The sequence below is a fragment of the Coccinella septempunctata genome, chromosome 4 (genome assembly GCF_907165205.1).
Source record: "Coccinella septempunctata chromosome 4, icCocSept1.1, whole genome shotgun sequence".
Classification (NCBI taxonomy): domain Eukaryota; kingdom Metazoa; phylum Arthropoda; class Insecta; order Coleoptera; family Coccinellidae; genus Coccinella; species Coccinella septempunctata.
Genome location: NC_058192.1, coordinates 18,538,287 through 18,559,247, shown reverse-complemented (window position 1 = coordinate 18,559,247; position 20,961 = coordinate 18,538,287). Strand labels below are relative to the sequence as shown.

Here is a 20,961-nt window from a genome sequence, read left to right as displayed (position 1 = left end):
CCTAAAAAAATGTTCTTGCTAACCAAGATCAAAGAGGAATCTTTAAGATGTTATATTATAAAATGATAAAATCAGCATATTTCTGTTATATAATATAATAGATTTATTAAAATCAGATACTTATTACTCTCAAATAGATACTCCATAGCCTACGAACTTCTAGTAGGCTATGGATACTCCACTCTGTAATCTGTGTACTCCATAGAGATCAAAGAGTAACAGTTGTAAGAGTAAGAGTTGTTACATATTAGTGTTCTGTGGTTGTTACTCTTTGATAGAGATCCTTCCTTCTTTGATTAATTTCACAGAACATTCATTATTTTCTTCCATTCTATGGACTCAATTTGATGCTCTGTGAGTTTCACCATAGAGCTAAATTGTTTGGTTTTCAATCAAATAGAAAAAAAAAATCCAGCTCTAGCCCCAATTCCGTACCAGTAAAACAATTGAAAATGAGTGAATCGAAGGAGTCAATGGAAATGGAGGTTGATCCTGTCGGAGAATCCTCAAGGAGTCATCAAAGTATGGAAACATCAATTACCGAAGAAAAAAATGTTATGGCATCGGGGACTGTGAGTTCGGTAACTTGTTCCCTTCACCCCCTTGTAATAATGAATGTATCGGAGCACTGGACTAGAGAAAGGGCTCAAGAAGGTTCAGTTCAACAAGGTTGACATTCATGATCTATCATCTTTATTACTATTATCATCATTAAACTTTTTTCAGTTATTGGTGCCCTTATAGGCAAGCAAAAGGGTAGAAATATTGAAATAATGAACTCTTTCGAGCTAGTTTTCAACAGAATTGGAGAAGACATAGTTATCGATAAAGATTACTATAATGTCAAAGAAGAACAATGTATGATTTCACTAAGGACTTTGTTTGCAATGCTTTCTAATTGACATATTGTTTTAGTCAAGCAAGTATTCAGTGATATGGATTTTATAGGTTGGTATACTACAGGAGAAGCTCCAACAATAACAGATATAAAAATTCATAAACAAATATGCGAAATAAATGAATCTCCTATAATGTTGAAATTGAATCCTTGGGATAAAAATATTGATGTGAGTGTTTATGCCAAGTAATTGGCGAATTTAAGTACTTAATAATCATTTTCAGCACTTACCTGTGAGTCTTTTTGAATCAGTTATTGATCTTGTGAGTGGAGAAACAACTATGCTCTTTGTACCCTTAACTTACACATTGGCAACTGAAGAAGCTGAACGAATTGGTGTAGATCATGTAGCTCGAATGTCTGCCTCAGAAGCTGGTGAAAGTTCCTTAGTTGCAGAGCACCTATCTGCTCAACATAGTGCCATAAAAATGTTGTATTCTAGAGTAAAGATTATTCTGGAATATATGAAAGCTGTTGAGAGTGGACAATTACCAAAAAATCATGAGATACTTAGGGAAGCTTATTCTTTATGTCATCGTTTACCTGTAATGCAGAGTTCTAGATTCCGACAAGATTTCTACAATGTGAGTAGTCGCTTTGTCGTTGTGATGAGTTTTTCATTTTTAAACTTTTACATTTTCAGCAATGCAATGATGTTGGTTTGATGACCTACCTCGGTACTCTCACTAAGGGCTGCAATGATCTGAATCAATTTGTTAATAAATTTAACATCTTGTACGATAGGCAAGGTTTGGGAAGGAGGATGCGTGGTATTTTCTTTTAGATCAATCAAAACAAGTAATTTATTAAAATTTGTAATAAACAATCCTTTAGTTACAGTGTGATGTCTTTTATTGTAATTAATAATATAACAGCTGGTAAAAAATATTTATAAAAACTACCATAGTATATAAATCTGAATTTGGTGGAAGACACTTTGTGTTTTTAATAAATTTTATTTTAAATCGTTTATTTAAAGCCTATTTTATAGACAACAAGAGCGGAATATGCAGATAATCAATATTACTTATGCCCTCGAAGAACACCCTACTGAAGTTGTGTATGTGGTGCAATTATATGTCATAGATTACCTTGAAAAATTAATAACAAAATTCAAGAAAGGTCCTCATTCTGATGATCTCTGTTAACCATTCAAAAGATACCAATCTGGATGAAGGTGTAAATAGATAGGTTACCTAACTATTGGTATTATAGATGTGAGATGATTGTATTGTAATTTTGAAAATCCTTAATATCATCATGAACTCTTATCATGGCTTATTAATTCTTGAAATAGATTTCCGCTAATTTCCCTGCCATGTAAAACTTGATTGGAGTATTTCAATATTGCCTTAGTAAGATCTTTAACACACCACTTTCTATCTAAAAGTATTCTGCACACTGTGTCCAATTTCGACATTTGTTGGTGTCCACAAGTAAAATAAATAAGGGATGGTACACCAGCCACACTAGCTGCTAACCATTGAATAATGACTTTTATTTGAACATCACCTTTTCGAGAAGATCCACACCCCCAATTACCTGTCGCTATTGGCCGTAGTCCACCATTAGGCACTTGGGCTATTTGAGACATCTGTGAAGAAGACATTTAGGTGAAAATTCAAGTTACACTTGAAAATATTCACACAAAAGTTAGATTCCCAGATCATATACGAATTAAAATGGTGTAGGTCGGGTAGTTAACGTATAACTTACTACCCTCCATACTTATGACCCATTTATCTTTGTCCTTGTTTCAACTCTTTTAGTAATCAGTTTTCTCTCAATGATATGAGGAGGAGATCCGTCCTCCATCACTCCCTTGTTATAACAAGGTGTGTCGATAACAATCATCAGATGATTGTTATAAACAACAAGTGATTGCATGCACGCATGAGAATAATGCCTCAGTCCTTGGTGAAAATCCTCTCACTTTCAATTAGGTACCTATAAGGACGATTTCAGTGCATTCTTTTATATATTTGTCTTATGAGGTTATAGATATGTTGCCGAATGTCCAAAATAGTTTTATTTACTTATATACTTATAGTCCAGTCAAATTATCCCAAAAGAACAGCTCTTAGTTCGTATCTTGTGATAACACAATATATAAATCCGTATATAAATACGGAGAAAGTGTTCGAGGAAAAATTATGAACTCTGTAACCTTTGGCTGCCAAAAAACACGATTTTTTGCCACTCTTTTTTCAGTCTCTCCTGAATTATTTCCAGAACTTTCAAAATCAAAACATGTAGAACATTGAATTTCATAAAAATTTTCAATATTTTTTTTTTCCGACAAATACGGAGGAGCGCGTTATTTACATCGTCTTATATGTATCATTTTTTTACAGTGGTTATAACAATCTTGAAATCACCTCTATTATACCGACGAAACAATGTTCAGCGGGCTTCATTTCCTATATCGCATAGAAGTAAAAAGTGCCTCAACTGCTTTTATGCTAGTGTTATACTGTTATGTGCTGCCTATTTTAGGTTGAGGAAAATAAGTTATGTTTTCTGTTTTCTCCGACATTTGGTAAGATCAAAAAAATAATATAAATAAAACCTACTGGATATTTTTGTAAGGTAGAATTGTAATTTGACTGGACTATGATGAAATACAGAGTCATTTGTGAATTTAGACAAAAAATGCAATCCACCGCATATTATTATACAAAGATAAGCAGATTATATTATAGGTTTGAATTTGGTACATAAAATAAACGAAAAAACCTTAACAAAAAGCCGAACGAAATTAATATCAGGTCCGGTCGGGACCGGGATATTTTTTATCCATATACCTTTTAATAATTTACCTATACAATGAGTTCTTGTAAGAACTCAGCCATATTATTATGAAAATTTGAGCTTATACAGTTGAAATCTACGGAAAAATTCGAAAGAAACAAGTTTAAAAGGTAATTTATAAATCAAAGAATTACCCTCCTTAATTAATAAAAAAGCTCCAAGTAAATAAGATGAATAACTAGGATGACACATCTAGGTAATTTCTTACAAACATCTAGATCTAGGCTAGGAATGTTTACCAGTGTAGATGTATTCAACAATAATTTATCATAATAATTCATAATTTTAAACCGCACATACAAAAATACACCAGGCAGAAGTTGAACAAAGTTGGTTAACAGTTTAAAAAGAGGACAAGCATGAGATGAAAGTTGGGTAAAAACTTTTTAATTGGTTAGGAATGTGTTAAGACATGAACATAATTTTTACCTTGTGTTTTTGCGACGCCATTGGAAGTTTTATTTTAACACTTACATCTTCTAAAGTTTGTACTACGGGTTCAGAATCGTAAGTTACAAACCAAACTTTACGTGTTTCGTTCGTTTTCTTTTTTCGTTTCGTATTGTCGTTATGAAAAACAGGGGCCTCCTTTGTCCTTGGAGCCTTATGATTGATCTGTTAAAAAAGAGGCCCAAAAGGACCAGTTCCTCATGTTTATCACGACTGAAATGACTTTTCTGCATGGAAACTTAGAAAACCTCATATCAGAACCCAAACCTGATAAAACGGAAAAAAAACTTTGCGAATCAGTTAGGTCTGGTTATTTCAGATTGGTATTTGTCGGAGTTGTTCAGACGAATCCATAGGTAGATTTAACGTCCAAAAAACGTTCGGTCAACGACAACGACAACGCCTACGGAAAAGACACTTTTACGCACGTAAAATGTGTAATAGGAGATCAAAATATTTTTTTTCATCATTTCTTCAGTTGAATAAATGAGAAAATGGAAGTATGTATATAGGTACGTACGATTGAGTTTTTAGTTTTGTTCTTGTTTTTAGTTTTGATTTGAGCTGAACAACGAATTGAATTGATTAACTTCGTCGCCACAGAAAATCTTAATGTGTAATTATGTAACTATTTTGCTGCAAAATTTCATTTCCTCAAACACTTCAAACAATTCAAATTTTCATAGTTATTATAAGTAGGTACTCAAGTGATATGCAAAACAGGACACCCAGTATAAATGAATTTACCTATTACTTTTTTGTAAGCAATTAAACATGTGTCTAATAAATGACTTTTTACCGTCCCTTATGAAATGAAACCATAGATTAGAGTTATTACCTTAATCTATGAATGAAACAAAACAACGAAAACTCAGGATTTCAAACATAGAGCGAAGGCAAGATTGTAGAGCCAACCTAAGATGTCTAAAACTCTGGTGTATTCACTGATTCGATTTTGTTTTTAATTTCGTGGGGATATGGGATCAATTTCGTTTTTCCCACTGTAGGTTGCGCTGTAGAATTTGACAAAGCATTGTCAATTGATGTTTGAAAATAATTTGAATACTTTCCTACGACGTGTACGAATATGTTATATTTATAAGCGATTATTGGTGTGTGAAAATATATTAGTTTCGAGAAAGGGATGTGGAACATTCATTTATTCAACATGTCGTTCAGTAAGTTCAGTTTTCTGTATGGACAGTGAAGAACTATAGCTGAGAATTCGGTGTTGTTGGAATTTGAAGCAGAACCAAATCAGAAGAACGAACATTCGGGGCCGATATAGCTAAGTTTCATGGAAACTCCAGCAATATTTCAAGGAAACTCTATTGGAAATACGTAATGTGAATTGTGAGCATGTATTGAGAATCAGAAATAAATAAATCTATTCGAGTCTGTTACTTCGAATATTCTTCCTGAGTATAGTGAATATTCCCTTTCCGTCAACTGAATATATTGGATATTTGACCAATCAACTATATTTTATTGAAATCATATTGAATTACCCCCTCACGAATTCAAGTTCTCAAACGGAAATTATCTTGAAGAAGAACAGTAAATCCTCCTTCGAACCCTTATTCCATAGTGTTGAAATATTGACAGATTTGTTTTTAAAACGAAAATTGAACTGTAAAGCACAAATACTCCTTAACAGCTGACAAAATGTGCCAGTTCATATTTTGAACTCGTTGATCGACATACGCAAAACAAAATAAAACGAGAGAATATCATTCGACTTCTTTAGGTAGAACAAGGATAGAACGAAGCGAATGACATGGTGGCGCCGCCACAAAACTGATCCCATATCCCCGATTTTCTGAAATGTTGATGCTTGCAAAAAGTGACAAGTGCACACACCAGTGTTTTAGACATCTTAAGCCAACCTAACTCTATAAACTTTGAGATCGAATGTTTCAGGTCGTTAGAAGTTAGAATAGATTCAGCTATGCGAATCGAGATTCCGACGTCTTTTCGATAGGATAGGACCGGTAAATACCATTCTGCCGACACTGCGTCTTGAAAAAACATTACAGCAATATAAATGGGCAGTAATTTCAAACTTAAACACAAATTTCGCAATAAAACTTTCGTAGCACATCGATCCTCTATCGAGTATACCGGGTGTTTTCAAAGGTAGAAGTCATCAAGGAAATAGAGAGAGAGAGAGATCTATTGGTGATTACACAGTGCTCATGTCGATAAAGTGCTATTATTGTTACCCCATTTCATCCCATGTTTACGACGATTGTTAGTGGGTTCGAACATGAAGAAGATTGTCATGATCATTGTGAAAAAATTTGTGGATAATTAAGACGAATTTTATAGGTAAGATTTCGAACTAATATTCTATTTTTTATACTTGGTCCTAAGTATTTTTCTGTCAGTAGCCCAGCAAACATGAATAGCCTGTTAAATGCCTGCCCAAAGACGTGAACGAGGGCTTGATGACTGCATCAGTATTCTAGCCACAGATTACAGATTACATTCTCTGTAATCTGTGATTCTAGCAATCGCCCTGCATCTTTACGGAATCGGTTGAAAGTTGATGGCTTTTTGTCTCTTTGCATTTGAAGGCCCAGTAGGTAGTGTATCAACTATATGAATGAATCGCCGTTTCCTATGGTAATGCCGGACCTGGCGCTGGGCCCTCGGCATCATAATCATCAGTGAATATAGGTATCGAAATGAGCCATTTCATAAAATCATTTGAGTACCTAACTAAATAATGAGAAAAATTCTGCAATCCTAATTTTCCATTTTCATTCCTAAGTAAAAATCGAATGGGCCAATATCTTCAACGAAACCATATGGTTGAGTCAGTCATTAAGATATAAAAAAATTTTCATTGCTTTGCGATAATTCAGATAAAAATGATCTAGGGTCGTATAAGGATCTTTTTGAGTAATCATTTTTAATTTTATTCGGAAACACGTTATTGGCTATGACAATGGTAATAAATTAATTAATATCGGGTTCTCTCTTTTCTATGTCACCTCAAATTGTGATTTCAGATGGTAGAGCACACTTTGATCCTCATAAGCCTTGTAGGTACATAAAAACGATATGAAGTTTTCCTCATGCGGAAAAGTTTTTTGATATGAATGTTAGTATACTATAATTTCTAATTTGTGAACTTTGCGGTTAGAACAACGTATGATAAAAAAGGTCAATCAAAGTCTCAACGTACCAATTGAGCAGCAAGTCTATGCTTGTGTCTCGCTAGCTCTAAACTCAAAGATTTTGCGTTCAGTACCAGCTTATTCCGGATTGGTGTCTTTTCCTGGTTTGCTCTCGTATTGGAAGAACTGCCAATTTCTTCAGTTAGTGGAACAGGTACACCAGCGAAGGATTCGCTGAGAGTTCGTTTGAGGAGAGAACCGGCAAATTTGACCACTGCAAGCTCTCGGTTATCCAGTTCTTTTCTCGTGCCTCTGTCGGTTTCTAGTATTGGGTCTTCCAGCCACTTTGAAAATTGTTCGTATAATTCCTCCATTTCAGAACTGAAATATCAAGGAAACAATCTTCAAAGACTTTCTATTTGAGCAAGTTTAAAGTTTAAAACATGACAGAGATTCGAAATTGAATTCAAACTATGCAGACGTGGGAGAATTATAGAGTGAAAGCCAAAAGTATGAAATATCAGTTTCGACAAGAATAATTTGTCGCCGCTTGTTTTTTAACACAGACAGTTTGTAGGGATGGAAAGAAAATATCGTCGTAATGATATTTTGCATAGTAACAAAGCTTCTGAATATTACATCCCATAAATGTATTGAACATCTGTTACTTTGATATCTCAATTTTTGTCTCAGCCGAATTTTGATAAAGGCAATGTAGAATATTAGCAATTTCCAGGCTTATAGCCGCGGTCCTTCAGAAACTTCACTCGTCGTTTGACTGTGGTAGGCATCTTCAGAGGAATCTCACTCCATTATTACATTTCACTAGTTCACAGGGTTATTAATTCTGATGAAATGTTGGGCCAAAGAATATGAAATTGATAATAATCTTGGGTGAACTTGAAACAGATATACTTTCACAAAATGTGTTTTTAAACCACGACAAGTGTTTCGCTATCACAATAGCATCTTCAGGTGGGTGAAGGTAGTAGGGAGTTTACCTTACCCACCTGAAGATGCTATTGTGATACGAAACACGTATCGTTCAAAAACTCATTTTTTGAAAATCGTATAATATGTTTCAAGTTCAATTATGGATTTTCATCAAGTATCGGCCACATCAATTCAATATAATCTTGGGTTTTACATTCGGTGACTGACAGCCAAGCGCTAAGAAGAAACAACAGAAGATTCTCTTATGTTGATATTTGGGTTTTTGGTTGTCCCGGTGCAAACCTTAACTTGCTATAACTAATCAAGGAATTCTATCCCGCTTGCGCTCTTGGGATGCTTCTCAAAATAGCTCTAGTGACTCTCGGATCATCTTACCTGTACTCCGAACTGAAACTGTATTCCGAAGATTTGTTCGATTCCCTTTTATTCGCAACTGAGTGTTTGTTTTTGAACTTGTCTATCCATTTTTTCTCCTGCTGCAACGAATCCTGCAAGAAACATTCGTCTAAAGAGTCTTCGCGCAAAGCAAAACCAGTTGATCCTTCTCTTCGTACTCTGCAAAATACGAAATTTCAATTAGGTATTCTTATTCCACTAACCATGCCTGCAATTGAAACAACCGTTTAATACTGAAAAATAACCGATTAACATCAAGTCCTTTATGAACTCTCTTTAAAGTAAAATGTTCAATTGGATCAAATAAATATTATTTACCTATTATATATTATTATATAATATTAATAACTATATATTATTAATAACTGCCACGATGCGTAATACGGATTCTAACTTTATTTCTCGCGAATTTCTCGCAAATAACTGAAGCCATGCAATAATTAGAAAGTTTGTACTGAGTACCTAAGGTTGGGACAACACATATTATTATACACCTGGTAGTTGGGGAGCCTAAGAGGGAAATTCGGGATTTACTCGAGCGTGTCAGATTAAGATATATGTATGGTTAATTACATGTTGAAAAGTACCTATATATTCTCTTAATCTGATAATTTAAGCAGGACGAAAGTGTGTGGGAGGGCGCCAAACTTGCAAAAAAAAAGTCACGTGTACATTCTCGAGCGCGATGGCTTTTTTCTTATTTTGAAGCTAATGATTCAAGAATAACGAAAAAAATATAATCTGACTTCCAACAAGCCGAAACAATAAAAATTTGCCATAAAGGCCACAAAAATCAGTTTTTCTCAATTATATCCTCTACAGGGCTTAAAATTGTTTTCGCATTCATTATAAAAGTTGTAGAGCATAACATTTTCTACAAATTTTGTCCGAGGCAATTTGTTATATGTTTCAACGTTTTCGAAATATATGGCGATGAATGTACATTAGACTGGGTTTCTACATTGACCTTGGCATGTGTGGCTAAGCTCCTCGCCCTTGTCGTCCTCTATCTCGAAAACGGTATGTTCAGCTTCAGACAAAAGCTGTGAAGAAATTTATTACCTACAACTTTCATGATGTACCTATATAAAAAAGATTAGAGGTATAGGAAGGGAGATACTAAAAAAAATGCCTTGTTGTCATCTTCATACTATCAGATTAAGAAAACCCCCCCTGATTAGTGTCAGATTAATGTGTGAACAGCATTTTCAAAGGATCGCTGTGACCTTGCGTCAGGTTCGAATGGTCAGTCACTTGAAAAGTAGCATCCTTTGGGTCCAATTAACCTATCCTCTCAAAATCTGACAGGCTCGAAAATTTTTTTTACCATTTTCAACTCTTCCGTACGGCTAGCCCCACCACGCAAACTGTCAGATTAACATTAATTTATAAAGCATATATAGTATCTTAATCTGACACGCTCGAGTATGTACACCTGACGATTTTTTTTACATCTTTGAGAACCTGCAGACGCTTTCCTACAGCTGAAAGTGCATACATAGTAGAACCTATTTTTCTTTCTATCATCTAATCTTCAAAATCCATTAGGTCTCCAGGACGCTCGTATAATTCCCGATTTAGCATCGCCGGCTCCCCAACTATGGGTGGGCTTTTGAAAAAGAAACAGACGAAATAAACTTATTTCGAAAAAATGTTCGGACAGTCGTACGTCGGACACGTCGATTTTTGATTCGAGGGGGAAAACTTGCAAGGTTAAATTCCCAACCATGTCTCTTCAAACTTAGTGTTACCTCCCCAACACCTCAATTTTGAATAGGGAAGATGGGGTAAGCGATACCTCATTCAAAAGGCCTCTCCTGAGTTCCGCATTTTAATTTTTTTATTCAACAGTTATACCTATATACTTAACCTGTTCTTTTGGTTAGGAATGTTTCTTAAATATTGGTTGTATTAGATAAAATGAATGTTATTAAGAATACTGTGTTTTTCATTATTCTGTAATCAGTTTCCTTTCACCCTTTAACCTTCAACAATAACATGTTGAAATCAAATCTGAACGCTACTAGATTCTTGTATTTCATGGACATGCATGCATAAAATGCTCATTCTTAAAGTCAACTTTGATTGATCTAAAAGTAGACAAACCTTACTTTATGTTCTCATCGCGTACCCCGGAACCTGTTACTGAAATTCCTACGGCAAAGCTGGAGTCATACGACGAAGAAGAAGAAGAAGAAGAGCTCGATCCTGGCGGAGCCTCAGATTTCAAGGCGTTTTTCAGTTTTTTCGCGAAGTGATGCCTTCTTTCAGAGGTATCTAGGTCAATGCTGTATTTTTGGTTGAAATTTTCTTCTTCGCTCTCTGAAACATTTCAGAAATTTCATTATACTTATTATGAAAAGATTATCTATATTATTCAGAATAATCGATGAAACCCATTTGGTTCGTTTACACTTCTTTCTCGATTTCTCTGACTATGTATTGAATTATTCGAATCGATCAAGATCAAATATCTGATCTTCTAACAAGCAGTTGCAGGATAAAACTTATTTGAAAACATATTATAAACTTTTACCGTCTAAACTAGTTTTTGCGCTCTGAAACTCTTCATCGCTCGAATTGCAGCTGGAAAAGATCGTTCTCATGGTTTCCAATGGCCTCCTAGTGACTGGCAAACATTCTCCAGAGCTTCCTAGGACTATAAACCTTCCCCTCCTATTGTGTACCAGTTCAGAGTTAGCACCAATTTTCTTGATCACATTCCTTTCGATGTTACTCTGCACCTGTAATCTATTATTGCTACAGTTGTTATTTTCTATGATGGAGGACGATTCGCTCCTTATTGTACTGCAGGATTCCTGAGTAATCATAGGAACCATATTTTTTCCCTCTTGTTTGCCTCCCCGTCTTGACTCGCCGATGGGAGATAGACGCCTCTGCTTGTGTGGATTGGATGGTTGAACGTTTGGTGTTTGAGAGTTGTTATTGGTGTTTGTTTGTCGTTGTTGGAAAGCTAAAAGGCATTTGTTGAGTTCTCGCAGAATATTGTCTTCTTCGTATTGGCCTATGGGCAGCTTGGTGTAGTCATCCGCGTCCATGCAACAAATTGAAGTCTGAAATAATAGAATTCTGTTATTGAATGTTCAATCGTCAATAGAATGAAAGGCGTAGACTTTCCTTGGCGATACGTTACTGTAGACAGCAAATGAAAAAAATCATTTGAGTATGTGTATCGAGTTCTTTTCTCTAACAGTTTTTACGCTTTTTATATTTTATTTAAAGAGTGTGATCAAGCATTGAGTTCATCAAAATCGAGTATTCCGAATTAAGTTCATTCCGTATAGAATGTCCTGCTGCTTATTGAGCAGATTATACCTTCGGAGAAATGGCACCAGGAAAACACTGGAAGAGGTTGAAGAAGAATAAATAAGGTCCGCTATCTGATATTGAGTTTATGCGGGGTTACTAAGAAAAGGACCAATCTTATAGGCAGATGGCAAACACGTGGACATCATCTACCAATTGAATTTTTACTTTCTTAGGTCTTAGTTCTAAGTAACTCTGCAGAAACCCACCCCGAAACTTAAGGGTTGGTCGTTGATCGCATTTCAACAAGACTTATATATTGAAAGATTTCCGAATTTTAAGGGATAACGATACCGCGAAATGGGGTGATATCTATAGCTTTCTCGAGTTTAAATTGAATAACATCGAAACTATTTTAACTTTCATTGCCAGAAAAATAAAATCAAGTATATCCAATGAAGAGGTTTAGGATATTCAGAAAATTTTAATTACTCATATAACTATATACCTTGTCATACTCAGATTGGGGTGGGATAAGTACAAATTTTTAGCATTTTATCAAGTGGTTTATGTCTAAAATTTATCAGAGTAACGCATATCTCCTTCTCAATTTATTTTTTCAAGAAACTCTTATAATCTCTCTCATTTTACATGGGTTATCCAAGTCACCTGTAAAGATCTAGATTTAAAATTAGATTTTGTCGTACTTTCCTGGATTGCTATCAAAAAACTATAAAAAGTGTTTGGTAGAACGTTATGTCAACGATTAGAAGAGGGGAAATTCTGGTTTTACAAAATGAACATCTGTTGATCGCTTATCAAATTCCTCCCATGAAATCAATTTCACCCCTATTGACCTTAGTTGATTTCTTGCTATAACCGCCTTAGCATCAGGTGTGTTCTACGTATTATGAAGTGAAGATGATTACTGTATATACCGTAGAAGCGATAAGCCGGTTAAAAATAAAAATGATGATTTTATTCGTCCTTCTATGTCACTGAATTGGAAGGATGAAACAATATGTTATTTGTTGAACAAAAAAACAGTAGGTAAAGATTTCAAATCGCTTACCGTATAAGGATATTCCAATTTTTCCAAGGTGGCTTTATGTTTTGGATCGTTGATCCTTGTTATATGCCTTACATTTTCAATTGTCAAGACTTCATTATCTTCTAGTGCTTCCACATTTAATAGCGTGGATAATATTTCGGGAAATGTTATAAGATTGATGCTCTCCTGAAAAAAAATTTATAGTAATCACGTCCATGAGAAGATTGTTGATGGAAAGTCACTAGGACGGTGAGATTTTGCGTTCAAAACACTGCAGGACTCAGGATCTGTTATTTGAAAAATATGAGTAGTAAATTTCAGATTTACCAGTACAAACTGCATTATTTATTGAGTGATGTGAGCTGTATATTCTTATATGCATAAACACACTTTATATTCATTCGCATAATTGATTTTTCCAATGGTGAAATATTGTTCTTGAAAATTTTGAATTTCATAATCACAAAAGATTTAAGACATGATTAAATTGAAAAATATTCTCCGTTGAACCACTTTCTCAATTAAAATCTTAACAGGTAAACGTTTGACAGCAGGGAAGTAAAACGCAATTCTCATCAGAGCAAGTCACCAAATAAAAATTTGGTTTGAGACTGTATATACAGGGCACCAAGTGCTTTAGTTGGGTCTCTCTGTAATACTTATCTAGTTTCGACTATTTAGCGAATTCAACGCCTGCATTGAGTGTATGGGTGAAAATACATGGTGAGTCATTGACTCGTACAAATATTTTAACAGTAGATTCTTGATGTCAAATGAAACACGTTTTTTCTATATCATTTTCTCTAAAACTTTATTCGGAAATTCTTTTCATTCGATGCAATCGTTTGTAAGATGTGAGAACTAAAAATACCTATCATTTTTTATGGTTTTTCAACAGCCGATTTGGAAAAAATGGTACAGGAAAAAAGTATTTATTTCGACTTCCAGAATCTACTGTTAAAATATTTGTACGAGTTAAAGACTCACTCTGTATATCGAAGATAGAAATTCAATGCTTTTCATCATAATATATGAGAAATAAATCGTTGGAAATAAAACCAGGCATTACCTGAGAAGCACCTTCATTCAATACATTTTCTCCTATCTTCGAACTGCAGAAACATATTTTTAATGCATTGGCTTCTGCTCTCTCTAATTTTCCATCATGTTTAATTTGTACTGAACACAAGGGTAAGCTACACTCTAACCAGTCTTCAATTGTGAGCCATTCTTTTCCATTCATGACCTGAAAATAAGTATAACACTCTGAGAAAATGTTCTAGCAAAACATTTAATCTAAAATCAACATTCTACACAAGAATTTATTCATAATTTTCATCTCTTGTAGCAATCATGATTATTTTTGGATTCAGATTCTTTTGTACCTGTCGCATTATCTTGATCCCGCCTATGGAATTTTCCTTCTTTTCTAGCCAATCGAAGTAGTGCAAAATTGCCTTCAGTTTTGATCTTTGCGATGCCAAGTCGAGCCTTTCAAAAAAATTCGAGAAATTGAAATTTCTCAAAGTTGGATGACTCTTATCAGTTCTTCTAGGAAATGTCGAAAAAAAGGCGTTTGCAATTAGAGAAGCAACAAATTCATAGTTCAGCTCAGTGTAATCGGCTGAAAAAAAACAAACAAAATATTATAGATATGTGGAAACCCTGATTGAAAGACGAAAATTCTGTTTCTTTATTAATTGAAATTTCCCATCGGGCTTTGTTCAACTTATCCCATCAAATTGTTTTTTTTTCGTTCAAAATATTATTGTATTTCAATGATCCAAAGGAAGGCAAAGACTTGTTGCTGAATAAAGTTATAAGAAGATTTTTTCTTTGAATCCAAGTCCATTACGATTTGAAAAATACTATAATGAAATTGTGGCCAAGTAATGGAATCCTATAAATTTTTAATATGCATGGAACTTTCTCTCAAATGCACGCATTTTGCATCAAAATAAAGACCGCCTTTTGGAAATCCTGCTACCCTACATTTTTCACGAATTTATCAGATATTCGAAAGAAAAAACTGTCTGTAGTCTTTCAGAAACTCACGCTGTTGCTGTAAACTGAAATGTAGACCTCCCTTCGGCTTGCATTCCTTCATTTTCAAAGCTCTGTTCACCATGCTTGGCAACGTTCTATTGAAAAAGTTTTTTCTTTCTTCCTCTTTCAGATCGTTCTCCAAGAATGTCTTGAAACCCTTGAATAGATCTGGTTCCGGATTTTCGTCATCTGGATCCAGACTTATGCTGCAATTATTAGCGCATATTTAGCAGACAATGTGTAGAGTTCTAAGATTATTTGAAAAATGGGAACAAAAATCCGCTCAAAGATTGATTAATCATTGGAGTTTCATGAAAACTGGAAAAATAATCCAAATACGAATGAATGTGACTATGTAAACAAGGTCGGCCAGAGAAAATATTGCTGGCTTGCCAAAAACCTTAGAGACTCGAGAAAAATTTGTGATGCCAAGCATATTAGATTATACACCTCCAATAGTATATAAAAGCAGTTGACTTAATAATTGAAGTCTACTAATTTCGATGTTACCTCTGTTTTCGGAAGTTGAATGAGTCTTAAATAGTCAAGCAAAGTAATATAGTTACAAAATGTTAGTATCGTAATGCTGAATAACACGTGAAAAATATGGAATGCATCTGCATAGATGGAATTATTCTGAGAAGAGAAATTGTAAGTAAGTATCAGAAGAATTACTTGATACTTAGTTCGTAATCTTTATGAGTAATCTTCATTACTTGCATAATTCGTAAATTTTCTCCATCTCCTGAATCAGGGCTTCAGAGTCCTTGATCTTTCCTATTCGAATTAGGTGCTGCTTTACTTTGTCCCACCACGGTAGATCACAGGGTAGCATGACGAGCGCCATCTGAAACACGAAACGATTAGTGCAATTTCTGCGAAAAATTATTTGAAAGGAATGCTATGGTTATTTTTGTAACGAATTAAAAAATTCTTCAGAGCTAATGTGTAATGTGTATAAATAAGTAGAGAAAAATCATCCAGTCAATTACACCTCAACTAACTTTTTATTTCATAAACGTTTAGGGGTTTAGGTACTAGTTTTCCTGAAATATCATTTTAAAAGCTCATTATGGTTGTACCTAGATGATAGATCGTTGAAAACTGTTATTACATGTTACATTGATATTAATACAACTCAAATGAGCAAAGGTTTAGATTCCCTGAAAAAACCTCTATCTGAAAACCAGGTTGTCCTACTACTGTCCTAGGATATGGAGTTCATAAGAGTAGTTTAGTAGAAAACCAAACAGTTCATGATTCAATAGAGAAAAGTGGAAGAACAAAAAATTCGATATTCTGGTAAAGAGTGTTAGACAGACGAAAATTTGGTATGAAACGAAAGTTTGGTATGAAACGATAGTTTGGTAGGTTTTGGAATACACTGAATCTATAATAAGCAATTTCGTGAGCCTATATCCCTTCATTAACATTTTTATGGTCGGAATGCCATTTTTCAAAAATTGCAAATTTCAATCTGCGATATCTCCAGTTATACAATTCATCTGATCTAACTGGGATTTCCAGTTCTATAATCAGCGTTGCCAAGGCTTCCACCGTAGCACGATTTTTTTGCAGAAAGTGAGCAAGGATTTGGACTTCACAGCGTCTTTCAAATTGAACTCGAAAATGTTTGAGTGTAACTGTTCTCGAAGTGTAACTTTTCTCGTGAACAGTGTTTAAAAACCAGGTTGCCCTACTACTGGCCTAGGATATGAATTGCATGCAAGTTGTTCTGTATAGAAAATTCGATTTTCGCATGTTAGTGTTAGATATCTGAAAATATGGAATATGCAGACATATATTTTCGAATACACTAAATTTATTTCAAACAACTTCGTGAGCCTATTCCCCTTAATCGTTTAATGGCATTTTTAAAAAATGGCAAATTTTAATCTTCGATATCCCGTGGTATATTCGTTTCATCCAATTGGGATTTTCCTTTCTATAATCAGCATTGCCAAGGCTCGACTGAAGCACAAGAACTTCTTTCGAAAATCTCGATTTTTGGGTGAAAAATGAGCAAGGGGTTGGATCCCCTGAAATGACCTATTTGCACTTCTGTCTAAAAACCAGGTAGTCTTCTACTTCTGTCCTAGGATATGCAGTGTATACAAGTTGTTTTGCAGATTTCAGTTCATGGTTCAATAGATAATTGCACTTCAAAGAGCCCTTCAAATTGAACTTTGTGGAAAACAAAAAATTCGATTTTCTGGTAAACAGTTTTAGAAATACGGAGGTTTGCTAAGCAAATATATGTTTTGGAATACGCTGAATCTATTCCGGATAATTTGGTAAGTCTATCTCCCTTCGTTTAGGTTTTCATCGTTGAAATGGCATTTTTCAAAAAGCCTAAATTTCAGTTGAAAACTCGCCAAGATCGACCGTTTGCAAAGAAGTCGATGAAATTTCCATACTTATTACTGAAAGAGTTGCTCTTTCAGAATATGTATTGTACCTATTTAGATCTACGATGATTTTCGAGGGGGATACGCGTATCGAAAGCCGACCTTCGAAAAATACCCAAAAATATACGGTCAGTTAAAACTTCGTCAAGACCGAACAATTGCTCCGAGGTGGATGAAATTAGAGATTTCTTACTGAAAGAGTTGCTCTTTCAGAATATGTATATGTATCGCATTCAGATCTACGATGATTTTCCTGGGAGATACGCGTGTCGAAACTTTACTTTCAAAATCGAAAACTTAAAAATTCTTCAGGACCAAACGGTTGCACTGAGGAACATGAAATTTCGAAATTTATTACAAGAAGGGTTACTCTTTTAGAATATGTATCACCTATGTATCTCCCTTCGTTTAGATTATCATCGTTGAAATGCCATTTTTCAAAAATTGCAAATTTCAATTGAAAATTCCTCAAGACCGAACAGTTTCAGCGAGGTCGATGAAATTTCCAGATTCATTACTAGGAGAGTTGCTCATAGTAGGAGGATATATTCTTTATTCCAGGAATGATTTATTGTAATATTGTGTACCATTTGATTTTTTCAGGTTCGGTGAATTCTTAGATAACCTTTTTTTCGGAGAAGTCATAGGTTATTTCCATTTCGCAATCGCAGCTTAATTATCAACATAAACCCGGAAAACCAATGTTTTTATTACCGTTACAACACCATTGTATTAAAGAAATAACAAAACAACATAAATTTTTATCGACTTACCGTATCTGAATGTTCTTTATCCAATTGAAATTCAAAACTACATCGGATTTTGCGCTATTTTTAGCACCATTATTGAATTCGAACTGTACGAAAACGAAAAGACCCACGGTTCCGGAGCTCACAAAACACTATTCCTACACTACCAAAATCCATGCCGGGCCATTTCTTCCTTCAATGAAGAAAATTCAATCAAATTATCAATCGGGTCACTTTTCCATGGTGGAACTTCATCCCACGGAGGTTTGCGGGCAGGCGCTCTATAAATACACTCGTCCAAACAGGCGTCCCGACGCTGCGAGCGTGTGTATTTCGGCGTCGATCAGCTGTGCCTCTTGTTCTGGGCCCGGCTTGTACCTCGCAAAGGAGAAAGAGACACCGCGATTGATTGCGGAGCGAAATTAATTTTTTACGTCGTATGTTTATGTTTTTCTACACTATGATGAGATGATGAGGAAATTGAGTGTTTTTCTTTAATGGTGATCGTTAAGAGGTTGTCATGAAGCGGATAAAAGGAAACTTGGAGACTGATGGCACGTCATATGGTGGTGTTTCTACATTACAACGTTTTCTACTTGAAGTATCGTATCTCATGGCGTGAAGATTCATTGAAGGAGAAGAATGCCAGTGAAAGAGACACAAAATATGATGCTTTTGCACTGAATGCTGTGTGAACACCTACTATGAGTAATGCAGACATTAATATTGCCTTCTAATTAATGCCGAAGAGATTTTCATCATGGAAGTTTTGATAACATTCAAGTGTTGAAAATGGTAAAAACAATGTTTCGAGTGTGTCAGATATTCAGAGGATATGTTAATTGAACCCAAAGGAAGCTACTTTTCAAGTGACTGACCATTCGGACGTGACGCAAGGTCACAGTACATACTCGAGATGAGAGACTTCCATACTGATGGTTAATATTGGTGTTGCAGATGTGTTGACCCATTAATCTGACACTAACCAATGGGTGTTTTCTTAATCTGACAGTTCTGACTTCCTGTATCTCTAACCATTTTTGTATTCATTATGAAACTTGTTGAAGATAATGAAAACCTACACAACTGTTGTCTGATGCGATTTTACATAACCATTTTGGAGGTAGAGGGTGATGAGGCCGAGGAGCTTAGCCATACATGTGAAAGGGCAAGGTCAACGAAGAATCCCAGTCTAATGTATCAACGCCAAATATCTTGAAAATGTTTGAACGTTGAAAAAATTGCTTCGGAAGAAATTTGTAGAAAATGTTATACTCTACAACTTTTATAATGACAGCGAAAACGATTTGAAGCTCAGGAAAGGAGATAATTAAAAAAAAACTGATTTTTGTGACCTTTATTGTCAATTTTCGTTTTCAGGTTATATTTTTTTAGTTATTCTTGAATGATAAAGTAAGATATAAAAGCCACTACACTCTAAATGTATATACTCCATTCACATTTATTTTAGCAGTCGGTTGGCCATGAAATAATTTTCTCAAGTTTTTGTAACTAGAACGGAGTAAGGTTGGCACTCATGAAATGTCGTTAATGTCATAACGCCGTTGCCACAACTAATATAAATTTTATTACGAAATTGCGGAAAGTGATTGAAAAAAGAGTCAGGGTTTCAGGAAGTGCTATTTGGAATTCAGGTCCGCTCATTCAAATATTTATACCTTGCTATTCTGAAATCCAAAATACGTCAGACGGTAGCGAACATATTCAATGTAAGAGAATTTATATAATGTTTCATGAATCTAACGACTTATATTTCTGCTGAATATTTCCACAATCGGAAAGATTGTGAATGAAGAGGATGACAAAGAATTTCCTTCTATTGGGAGACCCAAAAAACTGGTGGCATTTGAGAATTTTATGTTTGAGTGAATCGATGCGGAAAGTTTACTGCAGGATATTCGATGAATGTAATCGTGAATAAGTTCCTGAAAATTGATTTTTCTATTTTTCATTTGACTTTTCCTATACATTATAAATGTCGTAAGGTACCAATAAATACCTAATTATAATTATTATATCAATGTATTAAGATGAACAGCCATACAAATACGCGTCAGTTGTCCTGTTAATTGTTTATTCATGTGAAATTTTTGTTCAAGGGTGAAGTTCATCTTGCCTTGAAACTTCCTTTAATTCCTTTTACTTATATTGATGCAAGATGATTTTTGTTGAAGAATTTAACATTCTTGTAATTATCTGTTAATTCCTTCGGGAGATAGGTACTCAACCACTGCATCATATGCATTTCATCTTCGGGTTAATATTTTTGAAATCTACAACTGATGTAACGTATTCAAACTTTAGCCAAAGAATATAACGAACATTAACTCTCCCCAAGCTAGTTCATATTAGGATATTATACTGATCTTTAGTATTTTCCATGCAAATAACTGGATTTGGTATGCCTTCAATCAGTTTGTATAAACTTCAATTATGTTCGTCACATATTTTTCGAAGAGATTCGACATAGTGATAAAATACGTAATAATAGAAAATTTAACGTAGAACGGGCAACATAGCGTTGATTTAAAACCCAAAAATGTTTTGACAAGCATCATAACCCCACATCTTTGTACTATACAGAGTGAAATGTGTCAAATTTCCATGGCCAACCGAGTGCTAAAATAAAAGTAAATGTAGTATACGTGACGTTTTGCGTCACATTTTCGACACGCTTAAATTGTCAGATTATGAGAATGTATACTTTTCATCCTATGTAATTAACCACATACATCTTGATCTAATATGTTCTAGTATGTAAATTTTTTTTAAGTTTCTGACAATTCCC

General features: G+C 34.7%; 2 protein-coding genes across 4 annotated transcripts; one reads left to right on the top strand and one right to left on the bottom strand.

The window, feature by feature from the left end:
- Positions 1 to 345: 345 nt before the first annotated feature.
- Positions 346 to 1,870, top strand: LOC123311287 (COP9 signalosome complex subunit 6). The gene is made up of 5 exons (XM_044895172.1): positions 346 to 669; positions 727 to 858; positions 916 to 1,067; positions 1,123 to 1,482; positions 1,542 to 1,870. Exons 1-5 carry the CDS (start codon positions 348 to 350, stop codon positions 1,680 to 1,682), a joined length of 1,107 nt encoding a protein of 368 aa, XP_044751107.1. The 5' UTR covers positions 346 to 347; the 3' UTR covers positions 1,683 to 1,870.
- Positions 1,701 to 18,536, bottom strand: LOC123311286. Of its 3 annotated transcripts, XM_044895169.1 has the most exons (12): positions 18,177 to 18,527; positions 15,712 to 15,842; positions 15,005 to 15,201; positions 14,335 to 14,573; positions 14,019 to 14,195; positions 12,971 to 13,135; positions 11,168 to 11,705; positions 10,743 to 10,953; positions 8,611 to 8,790; positions 7,350 to 7,662; positions 4,139 to 4,324; positions 1,701 to 2,492 (listed from the first exon to the last, which is right to left on the bottom strand). In XM_044895169.1, exons 2-12 carry the CDS (start codon positions 15,840 to 15,842, stop codon positions 2,157 to 2,159), a joined length of 2,673 nt encoding a protein of 890 aa, XP_044751104.1. In that variant the 5' UTR covers positions 18,177 to 18,527; the 3' UTR covers positions 1,701 to 2,156. The 3 variants fall into 3 exon arrangements, with proteins under 3 accessions (XP_044751104.1, XP_044751105.1, XP_044751106.1); XM_044895170.1 differs by lacking the exon at positions 4,139 to 4,324 and having other exon boundaries at positions 18,177 to 18,523; XM_044895171.1 differs by lacking the exon at positions 1,701 to 2,492 and having other exon boundaries at positions 4,290 to 4,426; positions 18,177 to 18,536.
- Between the last annotated feature and the right edge of the window lie 2,425 nt (positions 18,537 to 20,961).

Coding starts and splice junctions, on each gene's coding strand:
- LOC123311287 (XM_044895172.1), top strand. CDS start 348: ATGCTCTGTGAGTTTCACCATAGAGCTAAATTGTTTGGTTTTCAATCA. Junction 670..726: donor AGAAGGTTCAGTTCAACAAG/GTTGACATTCAT, acceptor AACTTTTTTCAG/TTATTGGTGCCCTTATAGGC. Junction 1,068..1,122: donor CTTGGGATAAAAATATTGAT/GTGAGTGTTTAT, acceptor AATCATTTTCAG/CACTTACCTGTGAGTCTTTT.
- LOC123311286 (XM_044895169.1), bottom strand. CDS start 15,842: ATGGCGCTCGTCATGCTACCCTGTGATCTACCGTGGTGGGACAAAGTA. Junction 10,954..11,167: donor CGCAAAAACTAGTTTAGACG/GTAAAAGTTTAT, acceptor GAAATGTTTCAG/AGAGCGAAGAAGAAAATTTC. Junction 7,663..8,610: donor AGTTTCAGTTCGGAGTACAG/GTAAGATGATCC, acceptor TTGATATTTCAG/TTCTGAAATGGAGGAATTAT.